Here is a 17,613-nt window from a genome sequence, read left to right as displayed (position 1 = left end):
GAGAAGCCCAGGTATCAGTATTTTTCAGTGCCCTCCAGGTAACTCTAAGGTACTGTCAGGGAGAACTACAGCAGCCTTAGATGTTTTGCTTACACTATTTGTGTGCTTAATGCTCTGAGTAGTCATCAGAGGAAAAAAAAAAACCAAAAACCTGTCCAACTCTTTTTATCTCCAGACATTTCAATTGTATTTGCCCCTGCAACTCTTCTCCTTACTTGCCTAGTACTTTCGTTAATTAGTTATTCTGTTTTGAAGAGCAGAGTTTTATAGAATGCTAATGAGTTTGTAGGAAGCAAGTTTCCTATAGTATTTTAGCTACAAAGAGCTCAGTAAAACTCCTCTCCATTTCAGGTGCTCAGCTGTAAAATGGGGTAAAACGCAATCACAAAAACATTGTGAGTCCAAATGAGACAGTGCTTTGAGCTGGCTGTACACAGTCAGTATGTAGCAGATGGAAGAGTGTGCCTAGACACCTTGACATCATCTAACCCCTGTGACCTTTGTGGTACTCTTGATACTTGTCTTGCACTTATTCTACACCAAGGAGATCCAGCAGCCTGGCAAGAGACAAGACGGGCTTTCCTTACCTAGTAGCTGCTGCTAATGTCCTTTCTTCCCTTTACCTAGGAAAGATGGTGAATGTGCCGCTGGAGCAGCTGCCCCTCCTCTTTAAGGTGGTGCTGCATTCCTGCAAGACAAGCGTAGTGAAGGAGTGACCTGTCCCTGCACTGCCTCGGGTGCCGGCAGTGCCTTGGGTGGGCAGGACAAGCTCCAGAGGAGAGAGCCAGAGAGACCAAGATGGAGACTGTGGGGCAGCTACCTCCATCACGAGAAGAATTTGTGTGTTTGTCTGTTTTTAACCTCATTTTTCTATATATTTATTTCACGACAGAGTTGAATGTATGGCCTTCAACATGATGCACATGCTTTTGTGTGAATGCAGCAGATGCATTTCCTTGCAGTTTACAGAATGTGAAGATGTTTAATGTTGCTGTGTTGTCATTGTTTAGAGATAGTTCTTTTGTATTTTGAGGGAGAGGGTGGGATGGACTACACGACTATTTCCATAATATTGACAAAGACAACTACCTCAATGGAAACGGGGATATGACCATCCCACCTTTTCCACAATTTCTCAGCAGAGTACACTTGTCTGATGGAAAACACACTGCCTTTTTATCGCCTCAGACTTGCTAAGTAAAAGAGTATGCCAAATGATCAATATGGTGTAGGGAGATGCACTGAAGGCAGGTGGGACAGGTGAGGCAATTTTCATTTTAATCTTCCATGTTTGAGAAGACTAACCATCACCTCATCCCACAAACCCAAAGGGCAGAGATGTGTGCTCCTCACTTCTGCTGCACCCCACACCCCACACACTGTTGTTTGTTGAATGCCGCTGTCAAGTTTTCATCCTAGCAGAGTCCTGACAGTAAATCAGTGTGTGGGACTTGCTTCCCAGCTTCCTGGGGGCTCAGGGCTGCCTAGTTCCCTGATCCAGATCTTCCAAGGCTTCCTGCTTCAGACTCCATCCCTCTCTCCTGTGAATTTGACTCCTTGTCCTCTAGAAATGTGACAGGAAAACACCCTGTTTTGAATTCTGATACCGTTTCTGATTTATTTTCCTTTCACTTGTTTCACTCAAAGAATAGAGGGACAAAGGCCAGGCTGCTGACAGAATAGACTCCTTTAGAAGCCCCTGTTTCACCCCAAGTTATCCTCAGAACCAAATCCAAAACTTCTTTTTTTTTTTTGGTGGTGGTGGTTTGGTTTGTTTTTTTTTTGTTTGTTTTGTTTTGTTTTGTTTTTGTTTTTGTTTTTTGAGACAGAGTTTCCCTGGCTGTCCTGGAACTCACTCACTCTGTAGATTAAGTTGGTCTCAAACTCAGAGATCTGCCTGCTTCTGCCCCCGAGTACTAGTATTATAGGTGTGTCCCGCCACCGCCGCCGCCGCTACCACCTGGCTAACACTGAAATTTTTAAACAGTAGAAAGAACCAGAAACTTGGCTCCTAAAATTTGTTGTAAGCTCTCCTATTTCCAAAATGAGATCAGTTTGGTAGGGTTCTTAAACAGAAAGTCAAGATCCAGAGAAGCCCAGCTCTTCCTTCAACTGTCATCAGTGATCTGGTCTACCAAGGCCTAGAGGGATGGAGCCAGAGTGCCTGGAAGGGGAGAGGCTTTGGACTACCTCCCGTGTCCGAGGACTTCCTACTGCCTCTGCAGACAGGCAGCCTGGATCCATGTGCTTCACTGCCCGCCCCACCTGACTCCAGGGAGAGCGCTTGCCCCCCAGGCTTTGCCAGCACTGCGCCAACTTTGTCTTAGAGTTGTTTTAGCTGCTTTTACTTCCTTTGCCCACACCATGCCTAACTACTGCCATTGCCCCAGATGGATGCGTCACTGGCTGCATCCCTTGGCTGACATGCCACACCCACAGAATCCCCTTGAGCCTGTTTGGTCAGGAACTGTGTACCCCCAATGAAGCCTAGTTCACTTACCCAGGAGGCTACCACATCCTGTGCATCCTAGGTAGTCTTCGCTAGAGCTTTTCTCTAGTAAAATGCTATAGGTACCACCAAAGTGACACCTAATGTCCCTTGATGTCCAAAGTTCAGAGCATTACTTCTCAGTCTGTTCCCCAGCCTCTCTGAGAAAGAAAGAAAGAAAAAAAAAAGAGATGTGTTTCTCAGGAAATTTCCAAACATGTTGTGGGAAGATTTGTATGTGTTCAAGTGTCTGTTCGTTTCTAAGTTCACAATATTTTCCTTGATTGCATGAATTTTTGTATTTAATGAACCAAACCACATTCTTTGGCTCCAGGTCAGAGTCTCGGCTACTTTCCTCAAGCTGGAAGTCAGAGACAACCTCTTAGAAATGCCTGTGTGCAGTAGCTTTTTTGCTTAGACCTCCATTTGTCAAATTGTTAGTTTTTGAAATTGCTTTCAAATTAACATTTTACCTGATGTGTTGACTGTCAAAGCTCTGATGAGGCAAAAACATGTCTCTCCAATAATGTAGTATTAAACAGAGCAAGTTGTTAATCTGTAGAGTGGGGGAAAGGTTCTGCAAGTTGCCATTGTACAAATCCATTTTTACAAATGTTTGCAGCAGATTCCACAGAACAAAGAGCCCATTCATTGCCAAGAGCCCTGCAGAATCTCTGAGCCAAGTGGCTGTGTGTTCTGAGCTGGAGCCTGACCTGTGGGCCGCCTTTAATGTCTTCTGTACCCAGTCTTTTTCTGACATGGGCTTCTTTTAAACAGGGTAAAGTGAATGTACTGCATTGCAAACTCAGGTATTATGAGGAGAAGGTAGGAGTGTAGCTGGCAGTGTGGAGACATTAGGTCAGCCACTAGATGTATTTGTGATTTTGGTTTGAAGGACACAGAGAAAGGTTGGAGGGGGAGGTTTGGTGTGCTTGTTTTTTGCCTTTTTTCCCATAATGTTTGGTTAACAGGCAGCCTTTTTGCTAGTGGAAGAAGGAAAAATTTGTGCATGTTATCTCTCATTCCTCTCTTTTGTCCTCTCTGATCCTGGCTACTAAAAGTACTCACTTTGAGTGAGGGTTTTTTTTTTTTCCACCATAAAAAATACAGCTCAAAAGCCATGTGGAAAAGGCGAATCCATCTCCTTGCATTATGCCAAAAACATATAGGCTTCCCCTTCCTTTTCTTGTGTGTTTGCTTGAGCCAAGACAAAAGTTTGGAGTCTTGGAGATTTGTAATTCATGTTTTCTGGCTCCCTTTGTAGACCTTTGGTGTTCTTTGCAAGGTTTAGTGGTCTCACCCTTAGCTTGGAGAAATTCCCTACAACTCATCTCAAAGCACTCCACCTGGCTCAGGACACTTGTCCCCAAGGCCAACCTACAGCTGAAGTGGGCAGGAATGAACCGCCCCATCCTGATGGGCTGATGGTAGAACTAGGAGGGGTAGGAGAACATAGAGGCATCTCTCAAAGTTGCCACTCCACACAGTCTGAAACAGCTGTCTAGCCCTGCCCGTCGCAGGCAGCCTTAAGTTGTGGCCAAGGCTAGCCAAAGTAAAGGGCCCTGGCCTCCCGTAGAGCAGACAGCTGAGCAGACACTCTGCAGCTCTGTCTCTGTAACACTGTTCTTTGTGGTCTTTCCTTACTGCTTTCTTTAATGGCAGTTTTTAAGAAATTCAGCTGTTCAGACAAGCCCTTATATTAAACTTTTGATTTTTTTTTCCTTATTGCTTTTTAAAATTTTAGAAAGAAAACCCACTAACTGGCTCCCCCACCTTGGTCCATGGGAATACCCGCATGCCCCTCTGCCGTTGGTCCTCCTCCCTTTTCCTCATGCCCAGTGTCCATGAAGTAGTGTTTTATCTGTGTCTTAGGATGAAAAATGGCAATCATCCCACCAGGTGCTAGAAACTGGTCAGCGTTGAAGCAGGCACTTCTGGGGCCACAGCTCAGGGATGTGTATTTAATTACAGGGTCCCCAGAAAGCCTGCTCTTGGCTACCACAAGTGACATCTTTCCTGGACTTGAGAGCCAAACCCTGACTACTTCCTCAGAGGGAGCAGCCTGTCTACTGAGCTAGAAGCAAGCTGCCTCTTTGGCTAGGTCTGGGCTTCCTCAAGACTTGTGACCATCCTACCCATGAGCCTCAGTGGTGCTCACAGGAGGTCTGGCCCTTCTGCCCAGGACAAGCCCTCTTCTTGGCTGGAAGTCCTAAAATACCCCAGCTTGCTTGGCTAGCAGTTGTAGGCTTAAATGGAAGTGGTGGGAAAGGCCAGGTCCTGCTCCAAACCCAAGAAAAATGTGCTACTGGTGGAGGCTAGTTAGTCTTCCACACGCTGAAGCCAGCCCTGCCAGCCAAAGGGCTCTCTTGCTCTTTGGTGACCTTTTTCTTAGCTGAAATATAATAGGTGATAATGTTTTTAACTCAAATTTCCATGATTTAAAAAAAAAAAACTACCTCTTAATTGACATCCTGATGGATTCCCCTCTGAGGAGTCTGTGGGAAAAGAATAGCTCCCGTGTGTTTACATGTTTCTGTCGGGAACGAAACCCTGGACTGTTGGTGTTATTGTCTGTGTTGCCTGTGATAGGGGCTTGTGGCTGTATTGTACTGTCTGGGCAGTGTCTAGAGAGTTCTCTCCACCTGCCCAGCTAGGGACAAGCCACCCTGGAAGAGGCCTTCTTACGCTCCATAGCTTGGATTTCAGGGGCTTTGATGGCAAGTGCATCATGGGCCTACCTTAGGCTACCTGCCAGTCCTCCCACGGCCCTACATAGGAATCGAATGAATAGGATGTCTCTGAGCCCTTGTTCCCAAAGGGCCGGCCAAGGGCTGCCTGCCAGCCTGGCTCCATCAACCCTGCATGACCAAGTGATAGTTGGCGGGCTCTGCAGGCTGCTCAGGCCCTCTGCTACCTCCCACACTTGCCTGCGGGCAAGGGGTGGACCCTGTTCTGTGAATTAACTACCTGTGGAAATGTGACCAATTAGTGTGAAATGCATGTTTAGCGAGCATTAGGTACTGTATTTGAACCAATAAATGTGAATCCTCTGCACATACCATCTGTCTGTGAAGCTTATCTGGGGCTTGGGGGAGGGATGGCAGGGATGGCCGAGTGTCCTGAGGCGTGGACTCCTGCTTATAGCCAGCACCATGTATTCTGTTGCAGAGAGCCTGGCAGAAAAGCTCTGCCCTAGTGTCTCAGTGGCTGTTGTCTGCTGGGCTCTGTGTTGCTTTTCCATAAATCTAGACCACAGGGAGCTTCAAGGGCTATTGCCTTTTCATTCTGTAGATGAAAAAACTGAGGCTGAGAATGGTAAAAAGACTTGCACAATTAGGGGATAGCCTGGTGGGAGATGCATAGACCTTTAAAGTACTGTGAGGAGTGCTGGGACTTGGGATGGGGACAGGTAGTAAGAAACTTTTTAAAAAGGCGGGGGGGGGGTCCTTCCCTGATGAGATTGGTTCTGAAGGTCATCAAAGCGAGAGCTATGCACCACTGCAGCATGCTCCAAGATCCCATAAAACAAGAGAATTTAACAAGAGGTTGAGTCTGGGGGCGCCTTGGGCCCTGGAGCACCGCTGAACGGAGTTGGGAGTGGGAGAGAAGTCATCTGCTGAGTGTGAGCTGTATCAGAGACAGTGTGCTGGATGATGCCGACCTGCCTGGCCTACTCGGTGACTTCTTTTTTATAACTTATGTAGGATGTGAGCAAATAGTGACGAGGAGGTCAAGGGACATGGCCAGAGGCAACACAGTGTCTAGAGCCCAGATCTACCAGCCCCAAAGCCCAGCCATCTTGTGATCCTTCTCACACACTCAGGCTGGGTGATGCTGTAAAGACAGAGGGAGGCTCCTCGATGACAAGATAAAGGCTAGAGAAGTCTCCTCGGTCTATTAAATTGTTGTGCGTGAAACAGGGGCACCCAGCTGCCTTCTATGCTCCGTGCCCAGCACAAGGTACCAGAGAGCCCTTGAGGCTTGAAAGAGGTGATTTGAAACAAAGGAGCCACGGAAGGAGGAGGTAATAGGCTGTCTTCAAGAGGGAGCCCATAGAAACGGGCACAAGGAGAAGGGAGTGCACCGGCTGCCTAGTGACAGCTGCACCCTATAACCCGCACCACACCCCGTCGTCCCTCTTTCTCTGAAGCAAACGGGCTCGGGGAAGTTTTGCCTGAGATGACACACGAACAAGCAGCAGAGTTAGCTTTGGAATCCAGGTCTATCTGATACCAAAGTTACAACAGCTTCCTCCCTGCTCCTTCAGCAGTTTTGAGCACAAATGGGGTTTGTAACAGCTTAGGAACGAACAGCCTTTGGTTGAACCTTTCTCTGTTCAAAAACAAACCAATGAAAGATTAATCCTGTAAACTGTATATACAAGCCTAATCGGGCTAAAAAGCAGTGATATCCCCAAGGCCCTGGGGTACCACAAACAGTCTATATGATTTTTGTGAACATAGCCACTCATGAAGGCTCTGTAAAAAAAAAAAAAAAGGAAAGAAAGAAAAAAACCAGTCTGTGGCCAGAAACTGAAGAAAAGCCACTCTTTATTTTCCTCCCATATTCCCAAGCTCCCTTTGCATAGCCAAGGCTGCAGGAAGTCTTACCTTTTAGCCCAACCAGGTTGTACCAGAAATACCAGTCCATCATTTACTTATTTTTCCATGAAAGTTCTGTTGGGTCAACATTCCATGGGATAAAGTGTAGGACAGTGCTCTCCCAATACCTAAGTGGCTTCTTAAGTAGTGATAAGCTATGAGCTTCCCGTGTAGGAGGTGACAGTCTAGGAAGAAGGAAGAGTGGACAGGTATACCACAGTGTGATACACAGACATAGACTGTAGTGACATCCATGAGGTCACTTACTCCCCAGAGCAGCCCAGTAATCCCAAGTTACAATTAAGATAGCTGAAGAAGCCCAGAGAGGGTAGTTTGTATAGGTGACCTAACTAGGGAACTTTCACGAGTGAGTAGAAATGAGTGCCGAGTGCCTATTGGAAGTGTGTCCACTGGACTCACCAAGCTGGAGATAAGCATGTTTCTGTGTAACCAGCAGTAGGAGCTGGATGCTTCAGGTTCCATCAGTGAAGCCAGAAACATCCAGAAATGATGGCAGGGGATGGTGGTGGGATTCGAGTGGTCTGGCTGCAAGGAGTCCTTTCCAAGGTTTACTTCCTTGGCAACTGTGAGATGAGACAGGATGAGCATCATCAAGGGGTCTCAACTCATCCCCTACACATTGGTATTTAGCACTGACCCAGAAAGATGCCTCTGTGGTCCCCACTTTGCCCTGTCCATCTGCAGAGGATGGTACCTGTGGCTCAGGAGGTTAGGAATGACAGTGGCTTACTGAAGTCCATCCATACAAGGAGGCTGTTTGCTGAAGTTGCAGCCCCCTCCACCTCAGCAACAGAGGCCCAGCAAAGCCCGGAGCCTCCTCTCTGCTCCACCTGGCCTTGGCCTGGCTGTCCATCAGGAATTTGGGTGCAGTGACAATCAGCCTGCCAGCTCCTGTGGCAAAAGTGCCCAACTGCCAGACCCAGGGCTCCTGGAGACTTTGTTCCCTTGGCAACAAGTCTCACCATGGAGACCACAGCCCCATCCTTGCCCTCCTTGCAAGCTCCCTCTCCACAAGCCTTCCCTGCTCTGCACCCAGTCCTAAGAGCGTGTAGCTATGGCGGAGTGCAGTGAGGAGGCACAGTCAACAGGAGCCGCCCAATTCTGAACATCCACTTTATGCCCGGAAGGCTCTGCGGTGGCCACATCACCGTCTCATTTTGGCTGAAAGCCAGGCAGGCACCAGACAGAGGTCTCAAAGCTGTTCAGTACAGGAGCTGGCTGAAACTTGCATCCCAGGCTTTAGATTTTCTCCCTGTGGCCAGGATAGCCTTAGGCCACAGTCTAGCTAGGACCAGGTAGCTGGGTAGGAACACACACACACACACACACACACACACACACACACACACACACATCTCCCTATTAGCAGCACAAACTATTGCGGCAGCACTTTGAGATCCAGGCTAGATCCAACGTCAATGGAGGAGTTGCACTATTTTAAGACAGGACTGCAGGGCCTCATGTGGGCACAGGGAGGGTGGCCTCAGGCTCTTGGCTAGCTTCCCGGAAGTCACCATGGCCTCCCTCCTCTCCCCCAACAGCTTTCTGAGGCAGTCACTTCCCTACAAACAGGAAGGAGGTCCTCAGGCCAAGACCTCCAGCCCCAGCTTCCTTCCCTTCCCCCACCCCAGCCTTCTCTACTACATGGGGGAGCCCACCGGATCCTGGTCGTGTAGCTACTGGGGATGACTTCCTAGGTGGTCAAAAGAGGGCCTAAATGTATCCTGCTCCAGTCACCCCATGGCTTCGGACAGGCTTCCCCTTTCCCGGGCCTTTGGTTCCTTCACCACAGTCTGACTTCTCATGAACTTTCCCATTGGGGTGATCACTGAGTCAGAAGAGCAGGGGTGTCCCCAAATTTGGTCTCATTCAAAGACCCTGGAGAAAAAGCAGAGAAGCATACTAGAACCCTGAAAGCAGAGAGAAACCGATTGGGACAATCCAGGAGAAAGACGTGGGAATAAACAGACTCATCAAGACGGAGACGGGCAGAGAAAGCCAAGAGATACCAACAATGACTGCGAGGGCTAGGTCCAAGAGAGCAGGGGTACGCTGAGTGGCAGCTCTGGCTACCCCCCAAGCACAGGCTTAGTCTCCGAGCTGTGGGGGGCCTACCGGCTGCAGAACTGGAGAGGAATGCGGGGAGCAAGGCTGGGTCACCTCTTGAGGGCCAAGCGTGTGCGCTCTGAGATAAGCTGCCCCAGGAAGGGGCTGCAGCTGCGCTGCACGCTCCAGGAGCATGGCAGAGAGGCCCAGGCCCAAGGCTGGGAGTTCAGCCCACCAGACACCCAGCACCAGCACCTGCCCATGCGGGGGGCTCCACCAGGCTTCATTCTAGAAAGTCCCAGGGCCCTTTGGCCCTGTCATCCTTGGAGGGCATTCAGCCTCTGAGTGCATATGTTGGGGACAGCGCCAGCTACCAAGAGGCACTTTAGCTCTGGCTACAGTCTTAGCTCAAGTTTGGGGGATGGGAAGGAGGGGTGGGCACTAAGCATTACGCAGAGCAGGAGATGGAGCCAGCAGGTTGGGACACAGAGAGGTACTGAGGTGGGCAGTTCTGAAGTGAACCCCAAGTTGTCCCCATGTGATTCTGCACTTTGTGTGTGTGTGTGTGTCCACATTCTACCTCTAGTGTGTGTGGGGTGTGCAGTAGTGTACACATCTACATGCTGCCGGTCTCCAGACACTACCTCCACAAGCCCCTGGCTTTCCGTCTGAGAAGTAGCCCCCTGGAAGCACCTGGTCTTTCCCACCCTCACCAGGTGGTCCAGCCTGGTGAGCCACGGGAGGAGGGAAAGCCAGCAGGTCTAGAGAAGGCCCCCAGCCCCCACTCCCCATGATGCAGCTGAGGCTCCTGCTGGCCATGGCCTTGACCCAGCACTATGGACTTCTCTGACATTGGCATCGGATCTGAACATCTGGCAGTAGGCTGATAAGGGGTGCAACGGAAACAGCCTCTGCTTCTGCCAGCAGGCCCGCCCCCCACACTGCCCAGAATGGGGTCTCCACCACTTAGTTCTTCTGCCCCCAGCTCCCTGGGCCCCTTGGCCTTTAGACCATTCTCTGCATCTTTCTCTCTCTCTCTGTCTCTCTCTCTCTCTCTGCCTCTCTCCCTCTCTATCTGTCTGTCTCTCTCTCTGCCTCTCTCTCTCCCTCTCTATCTGTCTGTCTCTCTCTCTGCCTCTCTCTCTGTCTCTCTCTCTATGTCTCTCTCTCTGCCTCTCTCTCTCTTTCTCTCTTTCTCTGTCTCTGCCTCTCTCTCTCTGTCTCTCTCTCTGTCTCTCTGTCTCTCTGTCTCTGTCTCTCTGCCTCTCTCTCTGTCTCTGCCTCTCTCTCTCTGTCTCTCTGTCTCTCTCCATCCCTCCTGAGGATCCTTCCTTACCGTCAGAAGGTCTCTCATCATCACACGCCCCCACACCCCCAGCTTCTTTTCTAGCTGCTTCTCCCCACTGTTCCCCAGTCACAACTATTCTCCTCCTCCCTTCCAGTGTCTGGGTCTCTGCTTCTTTTGTCCTTTCTTCTGCCTCCAGGAAACAAGCCTGGCACTTTGGGAAAGTCCCTACTCAGGAGTGAGCCTCTGAGCTTTGTTTGCATTGGAGAGTCAGCTCTGAATCGCGGCTGTGGCCCTGCTCCCTTGCAATATAGGTCTCCTGGCCTGGACCCGCAGCATTGAAGGTGCGCTCACACAGGAACACAGGCTACCCAGGGCACAGCCAATGGAGTGTAGGCTATGCCTCAGACTTCTGCTTTCCCGCTGCTAAGCTGTCTTTGCTTGAGTAACTTTAGAGGGATGCCTCCTGACTGAGCTTTGAACACTGCTCACTGATGGTGAGCTAAAGATACTCTCTACTCCACTCCCAAGATGGTAGGAAGGGTTTGAGACTTAGCCTGCCATTCCCATGCTCACAACCCCAGCTCCTTTCTGCTCTGTGTAGTGGTGGAGCACCCCTGTGAGTTAGGGCCAATGGTCCAGAGTAGGGGACAGCCCTGAGAAAGTGGGAATATGATATCCAACCCAGCTTAAGTGTCAGTGACAAGCATGCGGAGACCTTCTGCAAGAACAAGCATTCGATGGTGCTGAGGTAAACCACGCCTTCTTCCACTGAGGGTTCCCCTAGCTGAGGTGAGTCACCCTACACGGAAGGGCAAGCGACAAGCAGCATTGACGGTGATGTTGTAATGTCAGACCCAACAAGGGGAAGGGCCTCTGAGGACGGAGCAGCCTGGCCTTCAGCAGGTCTCGTGTGTGTCGCTGACACTTACCGGGCACACATGGCCGACTGAGTGGACACTAGGTAAGTTACATGTTTCAGACCCATTATAAAAGGAGAACATGAGGCCCAAGAGAGATGTAAACAGGTCACACGACCAGACGGGCTGAACTGGAATGGAACCCAGAGTCTTTGCCAGCAATTCTCAGATCTCAAGGACTTGCCAGGACACCACAGCTAAGCTGGCTGGTGATTTTCAAGGCACCACGTGCTGAAAGACACCATTTACCCTGTTTAAGAAGGCAGGCTCTCCTGAGCACGGTGGTGCATGCCTTTAATCCCAGCATTCAAGGGAGGTGGACCTCTGTGTGTTTTAGGCCACTCTGGTCTACTTGGAGAGTTCCAGCCAGCCAGGGCTACACAGTAAGATCTTGTCTCAAAAATAATAAATATACAAAAATAAAAATTATTTTTAAAAAACAGGGCAGTCCTGGCACTTCTGAAGCTCTGGGTTTGAATCCCAGCATCTCTCTCTCTCTCTCTCTCTCTCTCTCTCTCTCTCTCTCTCTCTACACACACACACACACACACACACACACACACACATACACACGGAGATGTAGAACCTACTTCTTGAAGTTTCTCATCAAACAGGGTGCAAAGAACCAGGATTTTATTGTGACATGTTGATGACATGATATTGTCTAGCCTGTTTCTTTACTAAACTCAGAGAACAAGCAGTATGGATTCACAATGAGAATTTTTGCAGGAAAGTCAGAAAAGCAGCGTCAGGCTTGGCAACTTACACCTGCAATTCCAGCACTCAAGGCTGATGCAGGAAAGAGAATAGCCTGGACTACAGAGAGGTAGCCTATCTCAAACAAAAGTTAAGTAAATAAAAAATGTTTAAATGAGACAAGAATAATAAGATGAAATGGGGAATTGAGAAATAATAAAGACAAAGCAAAAGGAGTCTGATAAGTTCTAGCTCTATACAAGAAAAATGTAACTTTCTAGGTTAAAAAGGCATGACTGAGCCGGGCGGTGGTGGCGCATGCCTTTAATCCCAGCACTCGGGAGGCAGAGGCAGGCAGATCTCTGTGAGTTCGAAACCAGGCTGGACCGACAGCCTCCAAAATAATACAGAGAAACCCTGTCTCGTATGTACAAAAAAAAAAAAAAAAGGCATGACTGAGGTCATGAGTGTCTGAGGGAAGTTGTATATAATGTATAGACATAATTAAAATGCACTGATTCAGACGTTCTGATGGGCAGGAAAGTCACTGCTGAGGCAGAGTGCAGTGACACACACGTGTGACCCCAGCATTCACAAGAGAGTGCTGGGACATCTGAGACCAGCTTGAGCTGCATAATAAGACGCCGTCTCAAAGCAAAACAAGAGAGAACTAAATGGTAACTTGAGGAAAAGACACTTTAGGTTTTAAATCTAATTGGCTCAGTTATCTAGAAAAGTCCCTGTCATTCTGAGCTTCATAAATGAGACGTTTTGGGTGACCTGCCTGTTTCTTCAAATGAAGTGGGAATTCTCTCCCCCCACTTGGTGGCCCTGTGCCCTAACCACTGCTCAGAACAAATGGTTGTAAATCCTCTTGGGCCAGCCACGCTGGTCTTCACCATGGCATCCCCTAGTGCTTAGGAGAGCACTTGGCTCACACAGTCTATAGGAGATGAGGAAGGACACACAGAGAGGTGTGTGACAGACAACCATGCAGGGCTCAGCACCAATGGGACCAGGCCATCCAAGACCCGTGTGCACTTGAAAAAAGTGGACAGGGCCATTCCAGGCAAAGAGGAGAAGCCTAGCCTCCTTCTACATTCAAAAACAAAAACAAAAACCTCATTCTCTTCCCCGAGACTCCAGGTTCAACCTGCAGTCCCTGTGACCACACCCCTAGCCCAGGGGTCTTGGCACAGCCTCAGTTTCCCCAGCTATCAATGGAACATATCTGCAACTCTCAATACGTAGCGACATTCAGAGAAGCCATAATCAAAATCCACACAAGCCCCACCGAACGGGATCCACCACGGCCATTCCTCCACACCAGCCATTCTGACTCCACACTCAGATCCGGGACAAGCTGGACTATGCAGTCCAGGCCAAGACCCAGGGAGGAAGCCATTCAAGGGGAGAGACTCGCAGCCTGGTGAGGGAGCAGCCCGTAAATCAGGTCCCACTCCCACCCAGTCGCTAACAAGCGGCTGCCTACCCGCCTACGTGGGGTCCCTGCCTCAGGCTCCCACAGCGGCCTGGACAACCAGCTGCCTAAGGCCTCCTCAGTGCCTTGGCCTCTGCCCCCGCCCTGGGCCCCCAGAAAGATAGGGGTATTTTTTTTTCTTTTAGGAGAGTGAAAAAAGATATAGACCTAAATGAAGAGAAACACCAACAAAGGAGGAGAGAGAGGCCTGCAGAGTCACGTGGGGGTAGAGACCAATTGGGCCTCTGGTGGCCCCCCCACCCATGCGGGGGGGCGGGGAGGAGGAGGAGAGGACTATCGGACAGGGCCAGTCTGCTGTCCGCCGCTACCCGCCTGCTGCTGGGTGAAGAAGTTCCTGAGAGTCTGCCAGCCACTGCCCTACCTGGGCCCTGGAGGCTTCCCCACCAGGACCTTGGTGCCCAGTGTCCATCCTCATCCGCCTGAGAGTTCTCCTTCCGCTCAGTAAGTGAGGGCCGGGGCCCAGGCCTCTAATGGCCAGCCTCCCTTCCCAGCACCTCACCCGGGCCTGCCCTGGCCACTGCCTCTTCTGCAGGATGACCGGTGCCCACCACTCTGGACAGGGAAAAGGCCAGGGGTCTCTCCGGATCCATTTCCTCTTTACAGTACCCCTCATCTTTCCTACGCTGTGTTAGGAAGAGCGAGGCCTATGGCAACAGACCTCGTGGGGTCTGAGGGTGGCCAGTGGGATCTAGGAGGCGTCTTCTTGTGGGTGTGGTGTTCCGTGACTGTCCTGAGGGTCTCTTGGGCTTGTCTTCTGGTCTTGGAGTCTTGCTGCCTAAGTATCCGAGTTGCTTCTCTGGAGGGCTCTGAGACTCCATGTGTCTGTCTGTCCAGTGTCACCTTTGCTTCTCTGGGCAGATGGATGAAACTGTGAGTCACTAAGAGTATATGGGGTGGGGGGCGCTCAGTGGAGCCATGGCTTCCAACCTGGAATAGTGGAGCCCTAGGGGAAAGGGCTGAGACAGGGGCAGAAAGGCAGGGCTGCTTGATGCCCATCCCCCATCCTGCCAGGGATTTAGCCCAGAGGAATGCCCACACTGTCCAAGGAGCCCCTAGTGGGCTCTACCCTAGAGATGCCTACTCAGGAGCCCAGCCCCCAGACCTCCGCTGCCTACTGGCCTCTGTGCCTAGGTGCTTTGGGGGGCTTTTGTTTTGTTTGTGTTTGTGTGTTTTCGATGCTAGAAATGAATGCAGAGCCTCACATTGGGTGTGGTCTGCCACCGAACCCCATTCCCTGCCCAGTTTCACTTTCTGGGGGTTCCTGTCTGAAGGGAATTTGTTCATAAGCCCATGTAGCCCTTATCCCCCACAACAACACAGATTGTGGGTTCTCCGGTACGGGGCTAAGGCCTGACAGCCTCTGGCTCTCTCTCCTTTCAAGATTCATTCAGTTTCACCCAAGAACCCTGGTCTATAGGACAACCAAGTCGGTCAGAATCCGACTTTGGCTTGCTGCACCGTAGTCCGGCAGCCTCAGAGGCCGGAGCCACGGGGTGGGATCCACACAGAGTTTGGACTGGTGGGTCTCTGCCAAAGCATAGTCTGTGTTTCCCCGTACTTCTTTCTGGCTTTCATGTCCAGCCCCAAGTACTGCCTTCCACCCCTGGTGGCCAAGCGGCCTGGATCGAGCTGAGCTCTCTCAGCCTCAGTTACTTAACTTGAAAAGCGGTGTGGCCTGGTGAACCTTGCCAGCCCAGAGCGACTGCTCTGCCATCTCGCTCTGCCAGGAACTCCTCCTCCCCCTACGCCTTAGCTAGAAGAAGGCTCACAGGGGCGCAGGGGTGCAGTTCCCGGGCTCTGCTTTTCAGTCTCTGCGCCCTTGGAGCTCCGACTGCTTACCAGACCTTGGGATGTCACAGAGTGGAATGACCACGCTTCCCATTTACAGACGAGCATCCTGAGGGAGACTCGCGGAAATGGAGTTCCCCTCGAACTCTCGCTGGCCACTCCACCGCACCGCTCGTCCATCCTCAGCCACCCTCTGGGAGCACCCGACTTCGGATTAAGAGACAGGGCTGGCATGGGTGCTTGCAGCCTGAATAGGCAAATGTGGCCGTGTCAATTCGGAAGCTTAGTTTCTACCTTGGCCTCGTGCCTTACCAACGTCCCCACGCTGGTTCTTAGCCACTTCCACACTGCAAAACTTCCAGAGTTTCCCCCCTTGGTCCTGGCCACCCTAAACTGGACTGCCAAGCGGGAGCCCGCCTTCTCCCTGTGCAGGCGGTGACCCGAAGCTTCCCTGCGCACACCACACCTGACCGAATTCCTGGGTGCACAGAGTCCCCAATTCTCTTGGAGCTCGCGGGCTTCGGAGACCCGAGCTGGGGCTGGAGAGCGGGGAGGTGAGGGTGAAGGCCAAGCGGGGCTGTGGGGAGGACGCGGCCCGCGCCTCCGCCCCCGGATACCGCACGCGCGCATATAGAGCGGCCGGCCCGGCCCCGCGCGGCGGGTTCGCGCAGCGCGCAGTGCGGCGGAGGGGCCCGGGTCCCAGGTGCGCTTCGAGCGGCCCCGCGAGCGGCGGGCGCGAGGAGGCGGGGGCAGAGCGGGACGCTCTCCCCGCCCCCGGCCCAAGTGGCCGTCATCGCGGGCGGGAGGCGCTGCGCCCGGGTGCGGCTTCATCGCGGGCAGCGGCAGGGCCCAAAGGTGCGGGGCGCCGCTCGCGGGAGTGGCCAGGGTGGGCGCCGTCGTCGTACCGCTCTCGCGTCCCTGGCCGCGGCTCTCGGGATCGCGACTCTCCGCCTGAGGTCTCCCGCAGCCTGCACCGCAGCCTCTGTAGCCCGCACCGTCTCCGCCCGAGGTCTCCGCCCCGCGCCCGCGCCCCCGTTGCGCCCTCCACACCTGCTCCCGGCCCGACGTCCCGGGCTCGCCGGTGTGTGCCGTCGCTGCGCGGCTTTGTCTGCGGACCCAGCGGCCGGGCGACAGGGCTCTCTGCCTCCCAGGGTCGGCCCCTGTCCCTCCACGGGGCCACGCCTCGGAGCTCGCAGCCCGCACCGCCGCCGGCCTAGAGTCTGTCTCTCTCCTGTCGCTGGGCACCTCCGTCTCTCCAGGTTTTCCTCCTTGTCTCTGTCGCTCTTGCGGCCTCCGTGTCCCCGAGGATGTTTCTCGTTGTTCGGCGTCCCTCCCTATGTCTCGGACTCTGTGTCTCACGGGTTTTCTCGTTGGGCCTGTCACTCCGAACCTCTGGTCCTCTCTCTTTCGTTATCCAGCACTGCTCTCATCTTTTTACGATCTACCATCTTTATATCACCTGTCAATCACCCATCCGTATCTGTCCATCCTCGATCCCACCTATCATTAATCTACCATCTATCTGCATAATCTATCATCTCTCCGTGTCTACCTACCGACCTATCAGCCAACCATCTAGGAATCTCTCCGCAACGTCTCTAGCTCGGCCTTCCTCTCTCCGTCGCCCGCCCGGGATCCCCTCTCCGTTGAGCAGCACAGGCTGGGGTCTCTCTACACTTGTCTCTGCCTCAGGTCTCTGTAAGGCCCCCAGATCACCCCAGCTGCGCGACCCACTTCTCCCTGATTTCTTGGAATCTATCTGATTTTCTCAGAAACGGGGTTTTGTTCTCAGACAAACGAATCAGGATGGAAACGCATCGAATCCGAGGGTCCTGGATCCGGCGCGGCCCTGGAGAGCGGCGGGTGGTTGAGCTGCTGCGCTGGGACGCGGCCAGGCGGGCAGACCCCGCACCCGGCGGGTGCTGTGGGCCGCCCCGGGAGCACAGACCACCGCAGCCCCAGGCCAGCAGCCGTCGGCCCGCGCTGATCCGCTCCTCCTTCCACAGGCGGACGCTGCGGGCATGGACTATTCGTATGACGAGGACCTGGACGAGCTGTGTCCGGTGTGTGGCGACAAGGTGTCGGGCTACCACTACGGGCTGCTCACGTGCGAGAGTTGCAAGGTGAGCGTGAACGGGAGCAGGGAAGAGCTAGGCTGCGGGTGGTAGGGGTGCTAGCGGCGAACGAAACGAACGAGGGTCGGGACCCGGCATTCTCTCCCTTCCTCCAACACAGGGCTTCTTCAAGCGCACAGTCCAGAACAACAA

At 52.2% G+C, this 17,613-nt stretch overlaps 2 protein-coding genes across 3 annotated transcripts in view; both read left to right on the top strand.

Annotated features, from left to right (window-relative positions):
• Nr6a1 (nuclear receptor subfamily 6 group A member 1) overlaps nt 1-5,546 on the top strand; it is a 172,851-nt gene extending 167,305 nt beyond the window's left edge. For both annotated transcript variants that reach the window (XM_040735591.1, XM_040735592.1), the window contains one exon: nt 628-5,546. In XM_040735591.1, the coding sequence (XP_040591525.1) occupies nt 628-716 (89 nt within the window). In that variant the 3' untranslated portion in view covers nt 717-5,546. The remainder of the gene's footprint in view (nt 1-627) is intronic.
• An 8,207-nt stretch (nt 5,547-13,753) lies between these two features.
• Nucleotides 13,754-17,613, top strand: part of Nr5a1 (nuclear receptor subfamily 5 group A member 1) — a 19,621-nt gene continuing 15,761 nt past the window's right edge. The window contains 3 exon segments of the mRNA XM_040735698.1: nt 13,754-13,999; nt 17,353-17,469; nt 17,582-17,613. The exon segment at nt 17,582-17,613 is cut by the window's right edge and continues 110 nt beyond it. Coding sequence (XP_040591632.1) covers nt 17,368-17,469; nt 17,582-17,613 — 134 coding nt within the window. The 5' untranslated portion in view covers nt 13,754-13,999; nt 17,353-17,367.

Source organism: Mesocricetus auratus, unplaced genomic scaffold (genome assembly GCF_017639785.1).
Source record: "Mesocricetus auratus isolate SY011 unplaced genomic scaffold, BCM_Maur_2.0 Super-Scaffold_100047, whole genome shotgun sequence".
Classification (NCBI taxonomy): domain Eukaryota; kingdom Metazoa; phylum Chordata; class Mammalia; order Rodentia; family Cricetidae; genus Mesocricetus; species Mesocricetus auratus.
The sequence above is the reverse complement of the archived record's forward strand: the minus strand, read 5'-3'. Positions and strand labels throughout refer to the sequence as shown.